This window comes from Trichechus manatus, unplaced genomic scaffold (genome assembly GCF_000243295.1).
Source record: "Trichechus manatus latirostris isolate Lorelei unplaced genomic scaffold, TriManLat1.0 scaffold00036, whole genome shotgun sequence".
NCBI classification, from domain to species: Eukaryota; Metazoa; Chordata; class Mammalia; order Sirenia; family Trichechidae; genus Trichechus; species Trichechus manatus.
In genome coordinates this window covers 14058622-14083772 of record NW_004443972.1, presented here as the reverse complement: position 1 = coordinate 14083772, position 25151 = coordinate 14058622, and the positions used below count along the sequence as shown (strand labels likewise).

Sequence of the window (25151 nt, the reverse complement as noted above, 5' to 3'; positions counted from 1 at the left end):
GGTTTTCTCTGCAATGAAGTCCCTCAGCGCCCTCTGTTCCTGACACATCCTTGGCAGGCTGCTCAAAAGTCTGCACAGTACTTTTAGAACTAGCAACACACAAAAATGCTGTGGCCCTATGGATGGGGAAGGAGTTGGCCAAATCTGCTCAAGTCCATGGGAGTGTATCAGGAATGTGAACATTATGGATCAAGAGTGTCGGGGCAAAGACAAGACCGAGAACTGCTGCTCCAGTGTACAGTGGTCAAAGGACCCAGTTTGAAAACTGCCTGCTAGGCCCTCTCAGGGTCTGGAGAAGCTGCAGGGCCCTTTGTAAAGGAGGGAGCTATGACAGGGCTGAAAGAATCTTTTTTTTTTTTTTCCTTTTTGGGGGAAAGAGAAACAGAAGCAAAGGACCAGAACTGAAGTTAGTTAAAAACAAAACTCTGGGTAAAAACTGAGTGAAGACCGTCCCTTCTCTCTAGCATGTCTGCCCTGACCCGTCCATCCTGACCCATCCACATGCTGTGAGTAAACAGTCAATAATGGCAACTGGTGCTTGTGCTCTGTCCTGAGCAAATGTCCAGGGTCCTGTGCTCTGTCCTGCATCTGTGCCCACACTTCTTTCACTTGTCTTTGTCTTCTAGACCTCACTGATGTGGCTTTCCTTGTTCCCCAAGGACTTACACCCTTTCTCTGCTCCTACCCTTTGGGGTGGGATACTCCACCACAACTATAGCCTTTTAGGACTCAACCATCAGTAGTGGCTTATCTAGTTGGAGCCAGACTTGTTCTCCCTACAAGAGGGATGGGAGGGGGATTTAGACAGTTCAGAACTGGGAGAAGTAAAGACCTCACTTTATCTATGAAAGCTTGTTCTGTCCACCATGACAGACCTTCGCTTCTATGATTATCACAGATGTGATCCTAGTAAGAGGGCAGTACACAGTATAGGTGCTTGAGAAATGAACTTAAATGCCATAGACTGAGCTATTTCTCCATGGAGTCTTATAAAATTGGCTATATGTTTCAATATAAATTGTTTTTGGACAACGGCTTAAAGCTGTGCTCCCTGAATCCTGGAGGTTTCACTGGACTCTCTAGGGCAGTCACATCGGGCGTGGGGAGAGGAGAAAACCTTGTGGCATGGCCCAGGTCCCCACCCCCATTCACCCAGAGCAGCTCCATACTGATCTGTTCTCAGTACTGGGCTTCATTGTATGCTCTTTTTGAAGAAAGATATTTGATATTTCAGGGGAAAAATAGTAGAGGACTGATGATCATGGAAGGGATCTAGGAGCTGAGGATGAGAAATGATTTTTTGGAGGTCTCTCCTGACCCAAATAACAGGAGGGAACAAAGACAGAAGAGAGAGTGGGTTGAGGCATAGCAGGGTGGGGTGACAAAGGCAGACATACTGCTGAGGCTGCCAAGAGTGTGGCTTTAACATTTCCTGCTAATGAGGCCAACGACACTTAAGACCCAGGGCACTCGAAGGGCCTGCTGGGGCATGAACCAGCCACAAGGGCAGCATCAGACCCAAAGGCCATTGCCTCTCTTGAGGTTGTAGGGGTAAAAGGTCATTTGCTAAGCTCCCCCCCCACCAACTTTATATCATATGATTCCTAATGCCTTTAGAGCAAATTCTCTTTCTGTCAAAGCCTTTCAAATCCCTCACTCTACAAACTTCAACATGTGGGGGAGAGCTGCAGATTCCAATAAGCTACTTTCTACTTCACAGAATAAATGCATTCCAGTAAAGTTAAATGCAAGGCAGGTTTGTGTTAAGTAACACCTTTCATATCATGAACTATAGGTATAAAATTAGATGTATTTCTACAGAAAATTCAACAGCGTGAGTCACAAACATATGGTGGAAACATGACTAAGATGAGGGGTGGTTCTTAACCATGCTGAAATCTGGATTTGATGCCTGGAAATTCTCTGATTCTTTGTAAAAAAGTTTGTTTTTTGTTGCTCCTGCCTCTACTCCTGGCTACTTCTAAGACCTACTCCTGGCGGGAGGATACTTCCCAGACTTGAGGATTCCATGATTTTCCTAGGATTTTGTCCTGCTTTTTCTTCTTCTTCCCAGGCATTTAGAGACCAGTGGAGCTATATGTAGTAAAGCTACAGTGTACCATTAGCCATTATATTTGCATGGGCTTGGACACTGCATAAACATCCATAAATTAATATAAACAATAGTAACATCACCATTTATAGTAATTTTATTCTGTGCCAGGCATTGTGCTCTTTATATACACCTTGAAGATTGAAGCTCAACAAACTGAACTAACTTCCCATTTAATTATTTTATAGGCTGAAATTCCATAAGCTCATGTTTTAAAGATGATGATTTATATTTCTAGATTTAACTGAAATGTAAACTCCATTAGGCAAGTGTCATGGGTTGAACTGTGTCCCCCAAAAATATCTGTCAACTTGGCTAGGCCAGGATTCCCAGTATTGTGTGACTGTCCACCATTTTGTCATCTGATATGATTTTCCTATGTGTTGTAAATCCTACCTTTATGATGTTGATGAGATAGGATTAGTGGCAGTTATGTTAATGAGGCAGCACTCAATCTACAAGATTAGATTGTGTCTTGAGCCAATCTCTTTTGAGATATAAAAGAGAGAAGCAAGCAGAGAGACATGGGGACCTCATACCACCAAGAAAGTAGCACCGGGAGCAGAGCGCGTCTGGACCCGAGGTCCCTGTGCTGAGAAGCTCCTTGACCAGGGAAAGATTGATGACAAGGACCTTCCTTCCTCCAGAGCCAACAGAAAGAGGAAGTCTTCCCCTGGAGATGATGCCCTGAATTTAGACTTATAGCCTACTAGACTGTAAGAGAATAAATTTCTCTTTGTTAAAGCCATCCATTAGTGTTATTTCTGTTATAGTAGCACTAGATAACTAAGACAGCAAGTATACTGAGGAACAAATACTCTATCATCATCCATTACTTTATATGTCTTGTTACATATATGAAGGACACACAGCAGGTGCTCAAAAATTTTTAAGCTAATGAATCCATTTTATATCCAGTATTTGTTTTTTGATCTCCCTTTTATTTCCTGCCTATAAGACACAGCTTATAAGTATTAACTCTTCTTTGTGCCTTTTCTTAAAACTGAGTATTTAGGAGTGTCTTTAAGGACTACAACTATAGCAGATGGTAGGAACCCTCAGAGAGGCTAGACCTTTAAGGGAACTGGCCACCATAATTTTGCCTGCCCTTCACGCTACTAAGACCAGAAGGGAGAGTGGTTGAAACCACCACATTTTCATGCTGGCTTAGCTATGGGGACAGGAGAAAACCTTTGCCAGTTTACTTTCTAGAACACAGAGTTAAGAGTTACACCAATACACCAAATACGTCATCCCTCAAACTGCAAAATAGAAGAGATAAATATTGCCAAATTATAAAATGTGACACTGTTTAAAAATATGTAACCCTTCAGTACAAAAGCTGACTATGCTATCTTTTGGTCAACAGAAATGATTTATTAATCATAAAACCAGTCTATTATAGAAATTCAGGCTTTCGTTTCTGCAACTTCAAAAAATGTTCAAAGTTATTCTTGACTACAAAAAAGGGGAAAGACTCTGTTTTGGTTAAATATATGGCATTCAAAGGACCCACACAAGGGCAGCTTTCTCATCTGTCATTATGTTTTGTATTATCCCTGTAATCCTGCACTTTACCATGTAATACAACGAGCCACAACATTTGGTGTTTATTTAACTAACCATGTGGAAGATCAAATAAGTCTCCAGTTACTGGTTTTTCTTCCCTACTTTCTAGCTCAAACATAAGGTTATGGAAAGTCAGTTCTGATCAACCAGTATTGGATGAAAAAGGTTCAATTAAACTTAAAAGCCTTAGATACTGAATGATTAATTTGGCTTCTCTACTCAAAGTAAGAAGCATCATTCTGAAGACCAGCTACTAATACTTGTGTGCTCTCTACCTCACTGAAGTAATAATAAAACAACGTTCTCTCCACTTCATTTAATGGGTCAGGAAGAATGTTGCTACGGCAGTAAGTAATGAATAGAAAATACACCAACTCCCAGATGTAGCAAGACTGATGAAAAAATGGAGAGCCAGAGGATTAGCACTCTCCACCAATCTGATAAACCTCCAGCACTGACATCCTAATGCAAAACGTGCTTCAAAAATATTTAGCAGGACACTCCATTATCTCCTGGCTCCTAAAAAGAAAGTTAAAAAATAAACTATAATGTGGTTTAGGAAGTTTCAAGTTTATTTAATTTAAAGCAATTAGCTATTTTTTGTGAGGACTAAGAGTATACATATACATAATTAAAGGCATATATAAAAAACCAACAGCCAACATTTTTCTCAATGGAGAGAGACTGAAAACATTTCCTTTGAGAACAGGAACCAGGCCAGGATGTCCTTTATCACCACTCTTATTCAATATTGTACTGGAAGTCCTAGCTGGAGCAACAAAGCAAGAAAGGGAAATAAAGGACATCCAAGTTGGTAAGGAAGAAGTAAAACTATTCCTATTCGCAGATGATATGATCTTATATATAGAAAATCCCAGAGATAACACAAGGAAACTATTGGAAGTAATAGAAGGATTCAGTAAAGTGGCAGGGTACAAGATCAACATACAAAAATCAGCTGGATTTCTCTATACTAATAAAGAGAACTCTAAGAGGAAAAACAGGAATATTCGCAATATCCCCTAAAAGATAAAATACTTAGGAATAAATCTAACTAGGGATGTAAAAGACTTATATAAAGAAAATTACAAAACCCTACTGCAAGAACCAAAAGAGATCTACATAAATGGAAAACCATATCATGCTCACGGATAGGAAGACTTAACAATCAGAAAATGTCAATACTACCTAAAGTGATCTACAAATGCAATTGCAATCCTGATCCAAATGCCAAAAACATTCTTTAATTAGGTGGAAACACTAATTATGAACTTTATGTGTAAAGGGACGAGGCACCGAATAAGTAAAGCCTTACTGAAGAAGAACAAAATAGGATGTCTCACACTCCCGGATCTCAGAACTTACTATACGACCATGGCAGTCAAAACAGCCTGGTACTGGTACAACGACACATAGACCAATGGAACAGAGTTGAGAACCCAGAAATAAATACATCTACCTTTGGACAGCTGATCTTCGACAAATGGTTGAAGTCCTTTAAATGGGGAAGAGAAAATCTCTTTAAAAAATGGTGCTGGCCAACTGACCTAAACCAAAAGCTAAGAAGTTTCCTGAACACAACCAAACACTTTGAGGGACACAGTAACAGGGGCGGAGGTCTGGGGACCATGGTTTCAGGGGACATCTAGGTCAACTGGCATAATAAAGTTTATTAAGAAAATGCTCTGCATCCCACTTTGGTGACTGGCATGTGGGGTCTTAAAGGCTAGCGGGTGTCCATCTAGGATGCATTAATTGGTCCCACCCCACCTGGAGCAAAGGAGAATGAAGAACACCAAAGACACAAGGAAATTATCAGCCCAAGAGACAGAAAGGGCCACATAAACCAGAGACTTCATCAGGCTGAGACCAGAAGAACTAGATCGTGCCCAGCTACCACCAATGACTGCCCTGACACAGAACACAAGAGAGAGTCCCTCATGGAGCAGGAGAAAAGTGGGGTACAGAACTCAAATTCTAGTAAAAAGACCAGACTTAATGGTCTGACTGAGATTGGAGGACCCTGGAAGACATGGCCCCCGGACTCTCTGTTAATCCAGAACTAAATCCATTCCCAAAGTCAACTCTTCAGACAAAGATTAGACTGGACTATAAGATATAAAATGATACTCCTAAAGAGTGTGCTTCTTAGTTCAAGTAGATACATGAGACTAAATGGGCAGCTCCTGTCCAGAAGAGAGATGAGAAGACAGAAAGGGACAGGAGCTGGTTGAATGGACATGGCAAATCCGGGGTGGAAAGGAGGAGTGTGCTGTCACGTTACAGAGAGAGCAACTAGGGTCACATAATAATGTGCGCATAAATTTTTGTATGAGAAACTAACTTGAGCTGTAAACTTTCACTTAAAGCACAATTAAAAAAAAACAGTGCTGGCAAAACTGGACATCCATCTGCAGAAAAATGAAACAGGATCCATACCTCACACCGTAAACAAAAACTAACTCAAAATGGATCAAAGACTTAAATGTAAAACAAAAAACTATAAAGACCCTGGAAGAAAAAATAGGGACAATGCTAGGGGCTCTAATATACGGCATTAAGAGAATAGCAAACATAACTAAAAATGCACAAATAGCAGAAGATAAACTAGGTAACTGGGATCTCCTAAAAATTAAACACTTATGCTCATCAAAAGACTTCTCCAAGAGTAAAAAGAGAACCTAGAGACTGGGAAAAATTTTTGTCTATGACACCTGAAAAGGGTTTAACCTCTAAAATTTATAGGAAACTTTGACACCTCAACAACAAAAAGACAATCCAATTAAGAAATAGGCAAAGGACATGAACAGACACTTCACCAAAGAAGACACTCAGGCAGCTAACAAACATATGAAGAGGTGCTCACAATAATTAGCCATTAGAGAGATGCAAATCAAAACTACAATGAGATACCATTTCACCCTGGCAAGAATTGTACTGATCCAAAAATCTGGAAACAATGCTGGTGAGGCTGTAGAAACTAGAACACTTATGCACTGCTGGTGGGAATGCAAAATGGTACAATCACTTTGGAAAACGGTATGGCACTTCCTTAAAAAGCTCGAAACAGAAATACCATATGATCTAGCAATCTCACTCCTAGATATATATCCTAGAGAAATAGAAGCTGTGACAAGAATAAACATATACACATGCACGTTCACTGCAGCATTATTCACAATAGCAAAAAGACGGAAACGACCTAAATGTCCATCAATGAACGAATGGATAAAAAAACTGTGGTACATACGCACAATGGAATAGTAGGCAATGATAAAGAATAATGATGAATCTGCACATTTCACAACATGGATAAATCTGGAGGTCATTATGCTGAGTGAAATAAGTCAATCACGAAAGGACAAATATTGTATGAGACCATTATTATAAAAAGTTAAAAAAAAAAAAGTTACACACAGAAAGTAACATTCTTAACTTTGGTGAAGGGAAAGGCAATACACAATATGGGGGAAGTCAACACAACATGACCAAGGCAAAGAAAGACATTGAGAGATACATAAGAATAAAAGGCAACTATGCTAAATACTACAACATATATAACCATGCAACAGCAGTAAAACCAAACAATTTACAAGTGGATATATAGGAAGATATGTATACTGAATGTGTCTGGGAGGGCGTATGGGAGTACACCCACGTGCGTATATAGACTAAGTTGTGGATATTTCTACACACATATTCATATGTGCTGCATGTACAGTCACATATATAATGGAGCACACAGGGAACACGGTCAGGGACACTTCTTAGACATAACCAAACACTTTGCAGGACTGAGTTACTGGGCTTGAGGGTGGGGGACTATAGTCTTGGGAGACATCTAAGTCAATTGGCATAAGATAGCTCATAAAGTCAATGTTCTACATCCTACTTTGGTAAGTAGCATCTGGGGTCTTAAAAGCTTGTGAGTGACCATCTAAGATACATCTACTGGTCTTTTCCTGTCTGAAGCAAAGCAGAGTGAAGAAAACCAAAGACCAAAGAAGCAATTAGTCCAAAGGATTAATGGCCCACATGAACCACAGCCTTCACTAGATCAGAAGAACTAGATGGTGACTGGCTACTGCTACTGACCACTCTGACCAGGATCACAATAGAGGGTACCAGACAGAGTGGGAGAAAAATGCAGAACAAAATCCAAATTCATAAAAAAGACCAGACTTACTGGTCTGACAGAGACTGGAGGGACCTCTGAGAGTATAGCCCTAAGATATCCTTCTATTTTGGATCTGAAGCCTCTCCTGGAGATCACCTTTCAGCCAACTAACAGACCAAAAAAAACCTCGCTGCTGTTGAGTCGATTCTGACTCATAGCGACCTTATAGGACAGAGTAGAACTGCCCCATAGAGTGTCCAAGGAGTGGCGTGGTGGATTCAAAATGCCCATCTTTTAGTTAGCTACTGTAGCCCACAGCAGCTCTTAACCACTGTGCCACCAGGGCTCCAAATAACAGACAGGCATATAAAATAAACAATAACATCCGTTAGGAAAGTGCTCCTTAGAATAATCAACTATACAAGACCAAAAGGGCAAGATTTGCCCAAAAGCAAAGATGAGAAGGCAGGAAGGGGCAGGAAAACTGGATGAACGGAAATGCGGAACTCAGGGTAGAAATGGGGAGAGTGCTGACACATTGTAGGGATTGCAACCAACATCATGGAAAACTTTGTGTATAAATGATTGAATGTGAAACTAATTTGCTCTGTTAACTTTCACCTAAAACACACACACACACAAAACGTATATATATACAAAGTAATTTAGACAATGTTAGGGAATTCCATGCATATTATTATAGAAAACACTGCTTACTCTCTGTCACAGAAAAAAAAGTACACATAATTATAAGTAACTGGTAATTACAATGAAATACTGCCATGAGAGATTAAAGTTCATTTTCTCTAAGAAGAATGACTAAAGTAACTAAAATACCATTTCACATAAATCCTGTGCTGCAGAATTCTGCAAGAGCTCATGTTTAAAACTAGCTTTACAGCTATTCTAATGGCCAACTGATAATTTTATAGCCAAATTAGAAGCTGATTTTACTGATTAATTAAATAATAGCAACTATTTGAAAATGTATTTATTAAAGGACATTATAACCAACCAAACTACATTTGGAAAACGCGATTTCTCTGGCAGCAGAAATGCACAACATAAGCAAAAACATACACAGCATAAATACACAATTGCTTTCCTTTCATTTTTATATAGCATTCAATTTATGCTCTGTTTCCCTAATTATCAAAAAAGGAGTATGTGTGAGCATTGCAAAAAGGAAAAAAAATAGCCAAAAAGTACCGGTGCATTACAAATGTCACCACTGAACATGTCCCTGGCATTTTCTTTTATGAGTTAGCTTTATTCTCAGTGTCTGTCCTTGATGTTCATAGTTCAGTCACGTTCTTTCAGAAGATATCCATGGGATAAATAAAACTACCCAAGCCTTAGGCATGTGAAGGGTATTAAGCAAGACAACAGATAACGAGGTCTTGGCCCCAGAGTTTCTGGTGCAGAACAAGCAACAGCACAAGCCAGCTGTCATGACCATGCTTCAGCTCTCTGGCATCAGAAGCACTGCCCGGGTATATACAGTGATCCCATCCTGGTAATTCTGCATCTATGGGCTCTCTGGAACAGGCTGGTGTCGTGTATATACCCACCCTGCAAGCATTCTTGGTAAGTGGGGGTAGAAATATTTGATTAATAGTGAAAATATAAAACAAACATCAAGGCTGCAGATTACATACAAGGGCCAGGGTGTATGTGCATCTCATAAAACCACAGTCTGTTGATAGTAAGGTAGGAAAGTGGGCTTCTGAGCCTAGGGTCCCTGCCTGCTCCTAGCACATCCTGCCATTGTTATTACCTAAGCAGTCTCTGGCTGGAACATGCAGGATCTAGCAAAAACCCACCTCCATTTCTCCTCTTTGCAGTTGCCCCTGAAGTTCTCCTCTTACCCTCAGTAGGATTTTTATTAACTTTTGTGGCTTTTTGTTGGAAAGACAACATTATCAAGATGCTAGGGCTATCACATCCTGTCACTATGTGGCCACTTGCATCCCTGCTATCACCTCCAACCAAGGTTACAGCTCTGCACCTCGAACCTTTTAGATACACATTACGTACACCCAAGCACAGTCTAGAGCTTCGCTGTCCAATATAGCAACCATCAGCCACATGTGGACTAGCACTTGAAATATGGCTAGACCAAACTGAGATGTGCTATAAATATAAAACATACACTGGATTACAAAGATGTGGTACCAAAAAAAAAAAAAAAAATCAAGTAAAACCTCTCAACAATTTTCATATCGATGACAATATGAAAAGCTATTTTGGATATATACTGATTTAAATAAAATAATACTAAAATAAATTTCAACTGTTCCTTTTTTCATGTGGCTGCTAGAAAATTTAGAATTACATATGTGGCTCACATCACAGTTCTATTGGATAACACTGATGTAGACACTTGTTCATTTTATGCCAGACGACTCTAAGAAAGACAGACAGGTGAGTCCTCTGCTCTTAGGAAGGCTTATCACAAATAGTTACAATACAAGGCAGCTATGACAAAGTGTCTCAAGAGTAAGAAGAGCAATAATCATGGCTCACATGTATCATGTGCCAGGCATTCCATATACATCCTCACAAAAACACCAAAAAGCAGGTACTGTTTATAACAGGACATTGGTACTTGGAGAAATCATTTGCCTGGGGCCACAGTGCTGGAAGCAAACAAGTTGATCTGGCTCGAAGGACCACACTTACTCCACGACACCATGCTACCTCCCTCTACACTTGTTTCAGAGCATGGAACTTCTGTTCGGTAGGATTGGAGTGTGAAGAGCAAAGACCAGGGAGAAGCAGGTTGGGTAGGGAGCAAGCCCTTCCACATGGACTGTAGCCCTAAGGGAAGGGCAGGAGTTGGGGAGGCTGAAGGTCAGGGCTGGCCTGGAAGTGGGAGACAGCGACTGCAGATTTGATCAGCAGGTAGGGAAGCTTGAAATGCAGGGACAGGTACGGTCCCAGAGATGGTGGCCAGTTTGACAGACCAGGACAGTAGTGTAGGAGGGAAGTGACGAGGACCTGAAGGAGTTAGGAGCAGATGGGAAGGCAAAGAGGAAAGGGGGAGTGCTTGTGATGAGAATTTGGAGTCTAATGCAAGCAGAGGGAGGCACCAAAGCTGAGCCAACTGGCATGTGTGTGAAAATACGGCGTTGTTAACAGAAATGAGGAAGTTAAGGGGTAGTGGGAAGAGAGCAGTGTAATAAAAATGTCTGCTTCAAGCCTTCTGCCAGGACTGGAATGCCGTGAACCTAATATAAAACTGAAGTGGAACTCTGATAGTAGGATAGCAATTATTATGAGAGTGGGAGAAAAGTACTGCCTTCATTTAAAGAAAGGCCTTTCTCTAGATAAATTCTGAGGAAGACAGTAAGGGTGGTGCACAGTCATTCCCAGGGTCATAAGATGCAACCATCTCAGCAGAGCCTCCTGACACGTGTGCAGTGACTCCAGTGCAGGTATACGTGCAGTCTTGTTTCTGGCCTACAGGCCTGGTTTTCTTCCTGCCCCTGCTGCTGCATCCCCTGCTGGCGGCTGGCTGGCCTCCTAGATGGCGGACAGCAGTGGGCTAGTTCCTGCAGGGAGGCCTGTCCTGGCCTTGTTCACCTAGGTGCTCCCTGAGGTTTCTTGCACATTTGTTGTTATTGTTAGTTGCCGTTGAGTCGATTCTGACTCATGGTGACCCATGTGTGCAGAGCAGAATTGCTTCATAGAATTTTCAAGGCTGTGACCTTCTGAAAGCAGATCACCAGGATCCTGCTTAATCTATCTCAGGCAAGGAAGAAGTTCGCTCAGGCCCAGCCTCAGTCAAAGTGGTTCCCATCTCTGGTTTCAGCAGAAGTGAGGGCTGCGGTAACTGAAGGAAGAAAGCTGCCCAGCAGGGGGCTGTGTGGAACTGAAGGCCTGGGCCCCAGCCTACACACTCAATGAGAAGGGTTTCACTCCTGCTGTTTAAGCTTATACCTAGTCGATACGAGTGACAGATCTTCAGTGTCTTTAGATAACATAAGGGTTAGAGTGGTGTTCTGTGATTTTTTAGGAACAAAGAAGGTGGATCACAGAATCTGTGAAAAGAACTATCAATTTCTAGAGAGTCATTTACAGAATCACATTTGCATTTCAACATATTTTTCTTTATTCTAGGTAATTCTAAATCTTCATGGCTATGTTGAGAGGATTAATGACATAATTAGTCACATAATCCTGAATTCCCTGGAAAGGCATTTCCACAGAAAATAAGTAAGCTTACAATTCAGAAATGTTGACTGGGAATCGCCTGCAAGGAATGGAAACATTGGTTCCTTTTGTTAGAGGAGCACTTGGAAAAGGGAACAGGCTGCATAAAAGGAAATCCTCAGAGAATCCTTCTGAGCAAATCTCCATGAAGAGGGGCAGAGGATGGCAGTGTGGGCAGCGGCTACACTACCCTTGTTGTTCTTCAGGTTACTTCAGCCTCTGACACAGAATTAGGCCATTTACCCTATCATAGAAATTTACCTGAGAAAAAGTCACTGAAGTTATATAGTCACAGCCAGCTTTTGCATGTTCCAGGAATGCACTTATTCACTTGTAACTGCACTGTCTTCAACCTAGTTACCTGGTACCAGCAGAAGCTTAAAGGTAAAAGTGCCCAGCAATCTCAAGCCATGGGAAATCAGACAGATACAGGAACTGCAGAGTGTTTGAGGGACCTGGCCCAAGGTCTCCTAGGCATCTTCTTTTTAGGTTTTCTTCATATGCCCCAATATTCCATTACAAGTGATGGACTACCGAGTTCTGTACATGGTCTCCTCACCGTCTCCCCACTTGACTGCCTTGTTTTGCTCGGCATTCAGAAGTAAACACCTCAAGATATAAGGTCAGTCCACTTATAAAGTTGAATCTTTTCACACTCGATACTATTAATCTCGAAATACTCGCAAAACTAAAACTCATTTCACATGTTTTCTAAGCAAACTGAAGCTTTATGATTATACCTGATCATCAGTTTGATCTGACTAGGCTAGTGGCAAAGTTCAAGGATATTCACTATACTTCCTGGTGAAATTGAGAGAGTAAAGGATATTGTAGGTCCCCCTCCCCTTTCTCCTTTTTGGTGGTAAACACACACACACACACACACACACACACACACACGCATGGAAATGACATTTGAAAGTGGGCATTTGCACTCCAGATTCTCTTTCTGTTTAGCATTCCCTGGTGATGGGTGGAAGGGCCAGGGTGGGACAGAGGCAGGGGCAGGAAAGGAAGAACTCCTGTCTCATGTTAGGATACTGGCCTCGAGACTTCCCCGGTCAACACTCTGGTTCCCAGTTTCTCATGTGTAATATGAGGGGCACAAAAGGAGGTTTCTTAATGCCCTTTCCAGTTCAAAGTTCTGTGACTATGAGTTAACGATCAGTACATTTAAAATAAACCATTTGTCTTATAACCAGTGAAAGCTTTTTTTGTCATTACCAATTTTTATGGTTTGAAATGTTCAGTAAATGAGACAGTGAGAATGAAAAGAGACTATGTCTGAGGTTATGGTTTTATAAAGTGCACCAAGTGATAAGGCTCCTTACTGACTGGGCTGGGAACTGGGAGGAGAGCTGCTAGATTTCTGAAAACTATCCATGCTGCTCCTGACAACTCTAGTGGTCCAGAAAAGCCTGTTTGTGAGGCATATTAATGACGCCAGAGGGGTATGTTTAGTATATTACTTCATCCTGTAATGGCACATATAGTCCAGGGCTGAATGCATGCCCACCAAGTTCCTGCTCTTCATAATATCTAAGATCGATTCTTGCCAGAATATTCTGCTGTTTTGCTAAGCTTTATCCTGGCCCACCTACCCCTCCTTAGTGCACAACTATCGTTTTCTCAGTAATTTATTGTCTAATTGGAAATATGGAACTAATGACTAGACAGGGAATATGCCTAATTTCATGTTCTATATAGTGTCTGGAATCCATTGCTGGCATACAAAAATTTCAAAATAAACAGTGTGGAAATATTTTACTTCGCCATATGGATGAATAATCACTTGCTAAACTGGAAGGATTGTGACTATAGCAGTTATTTGAACAAAGTCTATTATTATTAAAGAATAAAGGCTACTTTTTGGTATTTCACACCAGTGTTAATTGAGGGTACTAGAAGTGTGATGGTTTGGAGACATCTGGTGCGTTAGAAGGCAGGCCCTGAAATTCTGCGCAATATCTTCAATTTCTATAATTTTTTAAAATTATGCTTTCAGGATGCTCAGTAACATGAAACTCTCATTTCCTAGCTTAGAAACACTATTTAATTATTTTAAGCAAATGAGTTCAACATATCTTTTTTAGTGACAAGATGTTCCTACTTTCCATCCATAGTTTGTGGCCTCACAAACATTTATTTTATAACCCAACTTGGCAGTAATCATACTCTACCCAGTTTTTAAGTTTAAGCACAATAAAGGCAAAAAACACCTTTGGAATTAAAAAAAAAAAAAAAAAAAAAAAATCCTAAGCACCCACATATATCAGCTACCAAAACAAAAGCTCATTAGGCTTCAACCTGGAAAATGTTCAACAGAATGAAGAAAACACTTAAAGCAAAGGCGAGGCATCTTTTCTAAAAAGAATAGCTAAAATTTCTTCAAGTAAGTATAGTTAAAATTGTCAAATTGAAACAAAAGGACTAGAAAATAAAGACTCTGGATTAATAACTGGGTTGAACTGCTTAATATTAAGAATAATAGAGTACCTAGCTTCCAGGGAATAGAAATTTTTTTAAATTATAAAATATTTTGAAAACGATAGTTCATTGTGCTTTAACATTTCATGATCCTAAGCTGACTATAATCTTCACCGAAGAACTCTTAGGCCACGCCTACAAAGAACAAGCATTGCGTAAACCTGGTAAAGCCCAGTACTTACGGTTAGACACTGATTGAGCTCTGAAATTTGGAAGGAAAATGTTTTCAAAGGGTATTATAAGAGATGGGCAGCTGACAAGGAATGCTGGGTGATGAGGGCACATAGCACCCTGCTGCCCATCTTTGGAGATGTGCTTTAATGAGGATGGTTCAGCCTGGGCATGCTTTCCTGGCTAGGAGGGGGTCCCAGAGGCTGGATCTAGGGCTGAACTGCTCTTCTCTTGTAATACCATCCTTAGGCAAAATGAGCTCCTGAGGGTTTATCTTTCTTGCTTTTCATGTCATGCCAACTGTTTTCTTGCTGCTTTCTGGATAACCCTGCTGCTAAGCCTTTACCCCATGAAGTAATGAGCTCCCTGTTCCTTTGGGTTTAAACACGTGATGCAACTACTTTGTATGGAAGTTGTGCAGGGATTCATGCATTGGGGAGCTGGATTGGGCAAAATGAATTTTGAGGTCTCCTCTAACCCTGAGATTCTACAATTGAATGACAGTTTTTGAGTATCTGACTTGAGGAAGAGTTAACCAAAGAACAGCTCAAGGACCTCCTGATGTTTTTCACAGTTTATAACATATCAGTCATTCTTAAAATATTAGGAACATCAGCGAATGCTGGTACCATTAAATTTTAGGACTGAGAAATCTGAATAAATAATTTTGGTGTTTCCGTAAATCTTGGCCGACAAATATATGTATACATAACAACACACACACACACACACACACACACACACACACATACACACACACAGTCAGAAGCCAACTACGCTAGATTTATATTATGATTTGGTAGTTTCATATTAGCTAGACAATGTTTATGTACAAATCAAACTCGGGCCAACACAGACTTTCAGAGCTGAAAACTCACTTTGGCAGTCCTATGATCCATCTCCTTAACATATGGCAACTTAGTGAAGTGTTTACACACTGACCGCTCCCATTTCAAAGCAAACACTACTTTTGAAGAGAACATCTCATAAACGATCAATCCACATATCAGAATAATTATTAGGAGTAAAAATATATAGCTATAAAGCAAGTCTTAATTTCCCCTACCATACAAGTATGGCCAAAAAATTCTTCTTAAAGCCTAAAAGCTGCTAGCAGATGTTTCCAAAAATGAAACATCAGAGATTGTTCCTAGTTTTACATGGGAAGCAATACCATCTATTAACGAAATAGCTCTTTTTGAATTAGGAAACACTCACATCCTCCCTTTAAGGCCAGGTCTATATCCTAAAACACCTTGTGTTCTCAGCAACTAGCACTGTCCTCACACAGAAGCGATAAAATATGGAAGAAAGCAACTAAAAGAGCACTCACACCTAGGGTATGCTCCAGGTAAATTAGTATGGAAGTGTTCTTAATAGTAAACTCTGGCTCTACTTGAATCTGAAACACTTTCAAATGAAAAAGAAATCGCCTAATGTCCACGCACTTTTCTTCCTACTGTCAATAAATCTTGCAAATTCCTTGAGGCCATTTCAGGAAAAAACCAGAACAGTTTCTCTCAAGGAAAAATCTCAGTAACAAAAATCCAGAAGAGACTTATTCCTACCGTGAGAAGAACAGAAGAAATCGGCACATTACTCAAAGGATTAAGGACCAAGTCATGATAAATCTGGCCAGTTAATCAAAAGAAAATCGAACTTGAGTAGAAGGTGTGCTTCTAACATCAGGTTGTTGCTGGATCACTGCTGATTCCTCCTTGGGGGAGTGATGCACAGCAATCTGCGGCTTTATTGGCTGAACAGTGTGTTAATGTGAGGAGATGTTAGGATATTACACAGTAAGTTCAAAGTGAGGGGACAAGAATGTCAAACAAAGAAAGCACTCATATACTGTAAATAACTTTGTCTCCTCAAGGCCTTTGATACCAGGGAGCTTAGGGTAAATTACCATGGATGTAAACAAGTAACTGTGCTGACTTCTAGGATGGACATATCTGCATCCGTCTTTTTTCTTAACTCTATTTAGCTTGTTTTAATTTTCATTGAATTAATACGTACGTCCATACACGTATGTACGTATACATACTTAAATAATTTATCTTTTGGTGTGAGAGTGAGGTGCCTCAAAACCTATTTAGAAAGAGGGAGTATATATTAATGAATCAATATGATGGAGCTTTAACTTGGATGTAATTTAGAAGTATTATGGCATCAATTTTCAAAATACATTAAGGCAGACAGTCTATTCCAGAGTTTTAACGTTATTTGTAAAGTCTACTCTATTTTTAGTACTTAAATTTTGCACCTTATTTAGCATACAGGATAATATTAATGCTGTATTTTTTAATACCTTATGAGAAAGCTGATTTTCCTTTAAATATTACATTTACAATAGTTCTGCTACTTTTCAAATGTTACTGAATTATATCTGACAGAACCAACTGCTCTAATTTCACAGTGGAAGCCACTGGGGAATGGGATTAATTCACAGAAATGTTTAAAAAACTTCAAATTAAATATTTCAAGCACAAAAAAATTACAAAGCAAATATAAAACAAACACCCAGGTATCCACCATGCAACTTTGCCAAATATTGAAATTTTGCTTTATTTGTTTCAGATTTCTCTTTAAAGGAATAGAGGCAGATTACGCGTCCCAATCCCAATCCCCAGTCCCTTCAGAGGTAACCACTATTCTGAATCTATCTTTCATCATTTTAATTAAAATATCTAACTTTATTGCAGGTGCATGTACCCCTAAATAATTCATAGTCTCAACCTGCTTATTTATAAACTTTAAACAAATGGTATTATGCCGCACCTACCATTCCGCAAATGTTTTTTGAGATTATTCTATGTTGCTATATTTAGCTCTAACGCACTGATTTTAACATCTCTCTCTCTCCACATATATCTGTATCATATGGTTTCACTGTGTGAATGTGCTGAAATTTATTTAACCATTCTTCTGCCAATGAATACTTAGATTTTTTCCCCCTAATTCTCTATTACAAGTAACGCTGTCATTAATTCACCCTCCTGTGGAATCGTTCTTTCATCTCAACCTCAAGTACTCAGAACCCAGCTGGCATTACTTGTCTCTCAAGACAAGGCATCCCTTGGTTCCTCCTGTCTCTCACTCCCCACATCTGATCATCATGCCGTATTTCTCTAATGTGTTCCCTTTTCACCAGCTCTGACCCCTCCTTCTATCATTGACACAGTTCAAGCTGTTATCTCTAGAATACTGACCTCGTTATACGCCCCAGACACTAGGCCTGTCCCCTGCAAGTCAACCATCTATCCTGCTTACCGCTGGAAGAATGCATTTAAAAGCCCAAACTGGCCATGTCATGCACTGCAACGACACTCTATTGCATGTGGGACACAATTAAGTTCTTCATAAAAGTTCCCTAAACCAGGACTGCATCTCTCTCCAGCTCTGTTTCCCTCCAGTAAGTTTTATGCCCTAACAGCCCTCCCTCTTCCCTGCTCAGAGCCCTACCGCACATGCCATGCTGGCTCTGAGCCTCTGCTTGGGATTAGAAATCTCTCCCCTGCTTACTTGACCAATGCTTCCACATCCTTTAGGACAGCTTTGGTTTCTTGTGGACCAGGGGACCTCCCTCCCCATCCTCTGTGCTCCCAAGTCAACACTTGCTGAATCACAGCGCTTGCCACAGGAATTCACAGACCACTTGCGTTCCTCCCTAGCCTGAGTGCTATTTAAGGGAGGGCCTGGGTTTTATTCATCTTTGTATTGACACTGCCTAAGGAAAATGTCTGGGAATACAAACAGGCACTCAGATACTGGCTGAACTAAAGTAGAGGGTAGCCAATTCATTAAGCACATTTTATTTTCATAATAAAGAAGAGCCAGTCTATTTAAAACAAGTTGATTTACTACAGAATACATAATAGAAGATGACTTATTCAGCCCTCCATGAATAAGACATCTCTGATAGCTGATACTTACACATTAATGAAACACAGTAACTTATCCTGATAGAGATGATTGTAGCACTCTAAGCGCTTTCTGAATCATTAGATTAAATCATACTCAGCCTTCATTACAGTTACCAGCATCATCTATACCTAGCAACTGCCACTCCCTGACAATGCCAGTATCCAAGGGTACATTCTAGATTGTTTTCAACAGTTCCTCCAGAACAAGATGACATGCTATACCTACCTGTAACAAGCTCCCTTACTTCTGCATCAATAGATTTTCTCAATAGTCGCAACAAGGCAGGTATCCCACCAACATTCTTCATTGCTATTTTATTTTCATCTGTAGACTTGCCAAAAACAAGGTTTCGGAGAGCACCACAAGCATTCTTCTGAACTTCCAAAACTCTGTGGTCCAAAAGGTCAACCAGATGCTTGATTCCCCCTAACCTACACACCTAGAATGAAAAATATTAGATGTCAGGCTTACTTGTTAGGTGATTAATCAGGGATCAAACAAAAGGCTGTTACGGGAAGATCAGGGGAAATGGATAACTGCAGATCATTTCAAAAGGTCATTTTAAAATTTTAAATAACGCATCTTTTATAAATTTGAGAAGACACTCCAAGATGATGCTCCTTTCCTGAGTTCATGGCTTAAAAGCAGGAGACCTCAGTGGATGAATGCCCACATGCAGGTAGCACCCTCTGAACACAATGCGGGATTATGCTTTCATGCCAGGAGTGCAACGAACAACTACGCAAACGTAACAAAGCTATATGCAGGCTCAGCGGCAATATATGGAAGACTTTTTGACCAAGGTCATTTAATTTCTAGAATTGATCTTCTAGGCTACTCTAAATTTTCTTCCACTTGTCAATTCATTAGTACATTATTGATTATTTCTGGGCTTATAAACTGCATTTATCTTTATGGGTATGGTGTTTTACATATTAAATTGATAAAAACAGTTCAATATGACACTGCAGGGATAAAAAGGTTTAAGACATTAAAAGAAAGAAACTGGATGTTTTAAACACCAGTCAATAACCAATGACTCACTGTGTTTCTATCAATGCCAAAAAAAAAAAAAAAAAAATCTGAAAAAAAAATTCTTATACGTTTTATGTTAGTTATGGTTATAAATCCCCTATAACTTTACTAAATTGTATGTGGGCACCAGTCTTGACCAGAACCTCATAAAATACATGAGCTCTCTAGTTAAATGCATTCTGTAATTTTTATCTAATAGATTTTTCAAAAATCCATTGAAAATGCAGGTTAAATTGATTTTTGTTTCACGTTTTATAAATAAGCTAATGAAGTAGACACATGATTTGAAAATGCTAAACGCCCTCCAAAAAATATACTCATTCTAGTTTTCCCTGAGAAATACTGAAACACATAGCTAAGAAGTAAAAGAGTATCTGGTATCAAAACATCTCCTTAAAAAACCTCATGCATTGCATCTGGTACTTTCTTAAGTACACGGCTGCTAAGTGAGAAGGCACTGTCTCCCGAGTCATCCAGGTGCTGGGTCCCGTACCTCCATCTTCACTTTGTTGTCACCAAAGCACAGGTGTTGCAGGTAGGCCGCTGCGTTTGCCTGCACCGAGGGGAACTGGTGCTGCAGCATGTGAATGACCTCAGGCAGCTCAGGATCACGCCAGGCAAACTCCCTGGACAAGAAAAACACGGCTTCAAAAAGGAAGGCTCCAGGTTTTAATTGACTACACTGAACAAAACATTTGTCACAGGAAAAACAGCTCAGCTGAGATAAAAATTGGAAGTTATAAATATCCATATATATAAAAACATATATGATTTTTTTCCGTGATGAACATATGTAGAGTCCCAGATGCTTATGATCTTAAAGAAATCATGATGCACAGATGCACAGAAAGAGATTCAGGGGAACAAAGGAAATTCTTAATATGAGTAACTTCTCCATCCTAGTTTTCCTCCTCCTGACTCTATTTTTATGCCTTTCTCCCTATGTAAGAAATCTGCAGGTGCAAGGCACAGGTAAACAAATGCACTTTGGCTAAGTGAGATGTCATGCCTGAGGAGACAGAAAGAAGGGGTGGTAGGAATGGACAGAGCTGGCATCAGCCTAGAAATCTCAAATATTATGTGTCCTATGATTTTTGAAAAACATAACTTTATCGTTGCTCTTTATCATGAGACAAAGAAACACAGAAAATTAAAAGAAAGAAAGATACATTTTACCAGTAATCCTACATCCAGAGAAAACCAGTTGACTTTTCCCACTGGTCTTTTTTCTACATATATGTGCAAGCATGTGCACATAATAAGTGTATAGAATTTTAATTATTAAATTGGATTATTACTAAATAGCACTGAATATTTCATGAGCACCTATTCTGTGCCAGACACTGTTTCAGCTTTATGTGTATTACATAATTCATTTATTCTTACAGCAACCTTATAGATTGAAAGTTTAGGCAGAGAGGTTTAATAACTTTCCTAAAGTAATAGGGCTAATGAATGCAGAGCAAAATTTGAACTCAAGCAGTCTGCCTTCAGAGGCTGTGTCCTCAACCACTATGATATACCATTTCTTGTATAAAGAGTATACAATCATACTGTGTATATAGACTTTTTTTCAGGTCACATCTGCATGTCAGAATTTTATGATTTAATTAGACTGGCCCACTGTTTGGAATCTTTGTTAAATGTAAATTTGTGCTTATATGATGTGAAGACCAGTTTCTTAGAAAATGGTGCAAAAACAACAAATTTGTAAACCTTGATTACAGGATAAAGTTAACCGTTAATCAAAAAATGAATTAATGCTGAGTAAACTCTGTTTTTAAAGTCCCTGAGTTTTTCTTGGTCTGGGAAGGCTTCAGATATTAACTTTCTTGTCCACTGCAAAAGGACAGGTCATTATATACCTGCACACGCACGTGCGTACCACCCATTCAAGCTAATATTTAATGAATCTTTATTAGGCTCCAGACTATGTGCTATGGATACAAACACTGAATAGACATGGTTGTATATACAGGGTCTTGGATGTCAAGCTCAGAGGAGTTACTGTTTATTGAGATTACTCCACATCAGGCATTGTGTCAAGAGCTTTCCATGCATTGCCTCATTTACCTTTACTGTTGTCCCATGAAACAGAAACTATTAAATATCATTAGGCAGAGATAAGGACTTCGGGATTAGTAATTCAGCAGTGGAGGTTAGTGAAACCCAGGTCATTTATGTTATTCCTACATACAAAGAATAGAAAGCTAAAGGACGTTTTGAAGCAGGAAAATGAGAAAGTGTTAAAATGACCACATTTATTTGAGAAGATAACTCCAGTGGCTAAGTAGAGAATGTACTAGAATCAGAAAAGTCAGGTGGCAGGCAAACTATTCACACTGTAGTCCAAAGAGTTCCTTGAAACAAAATAGTCATCCTGATTTCTCTCTTTCTCTTATCCTCCTCATCCAATCCATCAGCAAGCTTTCCTGGTTATCTCAAAAATATTTAATATAAACCAAATCTCTCCATGTACTCAATCTTACTGGATCACCCTAATAGCTTCATCTATGTTCTCTCAGCCTTGAATATCACTCCTGCTCCAAAATCCATTCTTTGCATAGTAGCCAGTTGATCTTATAGAAACTGAAGTCAAGGGTGAGATTGAGGCTTCTGGCTTGCGGAACAAGCTGGATGATAAAATCATTAACAAACATTAAGAATACAGCAATTGCCAAGCAAAATAACACAGCAGTAAAAGCACAGGATTTGGAGTTAGATTGCCTGGCTTTAAGTCTTAGCTTTGCCAATCATTATGTGATTTTGAAAATGAGTTAATTATCTGGAGCTCCAGTTTCCCCATCTGTAAAACAGAAACAATAAAACTATCATTTCTACCTTCTTCACAGGTTGGTTGCGATGATTAAATGTGATGATGGGTATTAAAATATTCAAAAAATGCTGATATAATACAGATGTTTTATTAATTTTCACCATTCCTGAGAAATGAACTATTCTAAATAGGGGCATTCTTTGGAATAGTTTTCCTTTTATGCACTGAAACCATGTTCACCACTTCTGATGAAAATTGGTCTAAAACCTATTAAGCAATTCTATGCTATAATTAACAGTGTGATTTAACTTTTCCTTGATGACTCACTAACATTACAAATATACATTTTTGTCCCCTTTAAATGGCACAGTGATGGTCAAGATCTTCTGACAACTCTGGGTGCCATGAGGGCCTGAAAAAGCAAAAGGTGGGCTCCAGCTGGGGACAGGTAGTTAGGCTTGGTTGGCATCAACTCCAACTTTGATTTAAGTTAACAGCAGAAACTTCCCCTGGAAATACTGCTATCAATTTATGGGCTGGCTGGATGGCATCAAGGCCTGCCAGGATATGCTTCATTAAAATCTAAGCCCAGATTTCTGTTTCCAGTCACAATACAGTAATTGGTAGTGAAGTTGCCTTCCCACCATAAAAAACTATAAAACTGGACGAAATGCATGAGGAAACTGTTCGCAGGCACTGGGCAACAGGCAACACAAGAATGTAATCTTTGAGAGGAAGGAAACACCCAAGGTGGCACACGTTCACCTGGCCTTCTGCCTGGGAGCACTTTCCAGTACAGGGAGCTGAGCTCAAGCAGGACATGATAGACTCAGTGAGCTGAGGCGGGACAGACTGCAATTTGAGGATGCTGAACTCTTTGGAAATTGTAGGGCAGGGTACCGCAAAGGAGGCAGCTATGTAGAGGGGATTACAGAAGCCTATGTGGTCCACCTCCCAGATGTCTGTCAGTTTGACTTAGTGTGGGGGCTTGTGTGTTGCTGTGATGCTGGAAGCTATGCCACTGGTATTCAAACACCAGCAGGGTCACCCATGGTGGACAGGTTTCAGCGGAGCTTCCAGACTAAGACAGACTAGGAAGAAAGACCCAGTGGACTATTTCTGAAAAGAATTAGCCAGTGAAAACATTATGAATAGTAGCAGAACACTGTCTGATATAATGCCAGAAGATGAGCCCCTCAGGTTGGAAGGCACTCAAAATATGACTAGGGAAGAGCTGCCTCCTTAAAGTAGTTGTTATTGTTAGGTGCTGTCGAGTCAGTTTCAACTCACAGTGACCCTATAGGACAGAGCAGAACTGCCCCATAGGGTTTCCAAAGAGTGGCTGGGGGGTTTGAACTGCTGACTTTTTGGTTAGCAGCCGAACTCTTAACTACTATGCCACCAGGGTGTAGAGCCGACCTTAAAGATGTAGATGCAGTCAAGCTTTTGGGACCTTCATTTGCTGAGGCAGTATGACTCAAAATGAGAAGAAACAGCTGCAAACATCCATTAATAAAAGAAACGTGGAATGTACGAAGTATGAATCTAGGAAAACTGGAAGTAATCAAAACTGAAATGGAACACATAAACATCAATATCCTAGGCATTAGTGAGCTGAAATGGACTGGCACTGGCCATTTTGAATCAGACAATCATATGTTCTACTATGCTGGGAATGACAATTTGAAGACGAATGGCACTGCGACTCATCGTCAAAAAGAACATTTCCAGATCTATCCTGAAGTACAACACTGTCAGTGATAGGATAATATCCATACACCTACAAGGAAGACTAGTTAATACAACTATTATTTAAATTTACACACCAACCACGAATGCCAAAGATAAGAAACTGAAGATTTTTACCAACTTCTGCAGTCTGAAATTGATCAAACATGCAATCAGGATGCACTGATAATTACTGGTGATTGGAATGCAAAAGTTGGAAATAAAGGACTGACAGTTGGGAAATATGGCCTTGGTGATAGAAACGATGCTGGAGATCGCATGATAGAATTTTCCAAGATCAATGACTTCTTCTTTGCAAATGCCCTTTTTCTCCAACATAAACGGTAACTATACACATGGACCTCGCCAGATGGAATACAAAGGAATCAAATCAGCTACGTCTGTGGACAGAGATGATAGAAAAGCTCAATACCATCAGTTAGAACAAGGCCAGGAGCCAACTGCGGAACAGACCATCAATTGCTTGTATGCAAGTTCAAGTTGAAACTGAAGAAAATGAGAACAAGTCCACGAGAACCAAAATACGGACTTGAGTATATCCCACCTGAAGTCAGAGACTATCTCAAGAATAGATTTGATGCGCTGAACACTACTGACTGACCAAACGAGTTGTGGAACGACATCAAGGACATCACACATAAAGAAAGCAACAGGTTACTAAAAAGACAGGAAAGAAAGAAAAGATAAAATGGCTGTCAGAAAAGACTGACACTTGCTCTTGAATGTTGAGTAGCTAAAGTGAAAGGAAGAAATGATGAAATAAAAGAGCTGAGCAGATTTCAAAGGGTGGCTCTAGAAGACAAAGTAGAGTATTATAATGACATGTGCAAACACCTGTAGATAGAAAACCAAAAGGGAAGAACATGCTCGGCATTTCTCAAGCTGAGAGAACTGAAGAAAAAGGAAACCAACAGCAATGGACCCAGAGACAATCTAGATGTTGGAATTAGTAGGAGGACTTTAAAATGGTTATTATAGATGTGCTCAAAGAC

General features: G+C 39.8%; 1 protein-coding gene across 1 annotated transcript in view; it reads right to left on the bottom strand.

The window, feature by feature from the left end:
* PKP4 (plakophilin 4) overlaps positions 1-25151 on the bottom strand; it is a 298901-nt gene that overhangs the window by 27862 nt on the left and 245888 nt on the right. Inside the window, exons 10-11 of the mRNA XM_012555266.2 lie at positions 20128-20260; positions 18825-19038 (exon numbers count right to left, since the gene is read on the bottom strand). Coding sequence (XP_012410720.1) covers positions 18825-19038; positions 20128-20260 — 347 coding nt within the window. The remainder of the gene's footprint in view (positions 1-18824; positions 19039-20127; positions 20261-25151) is intronic.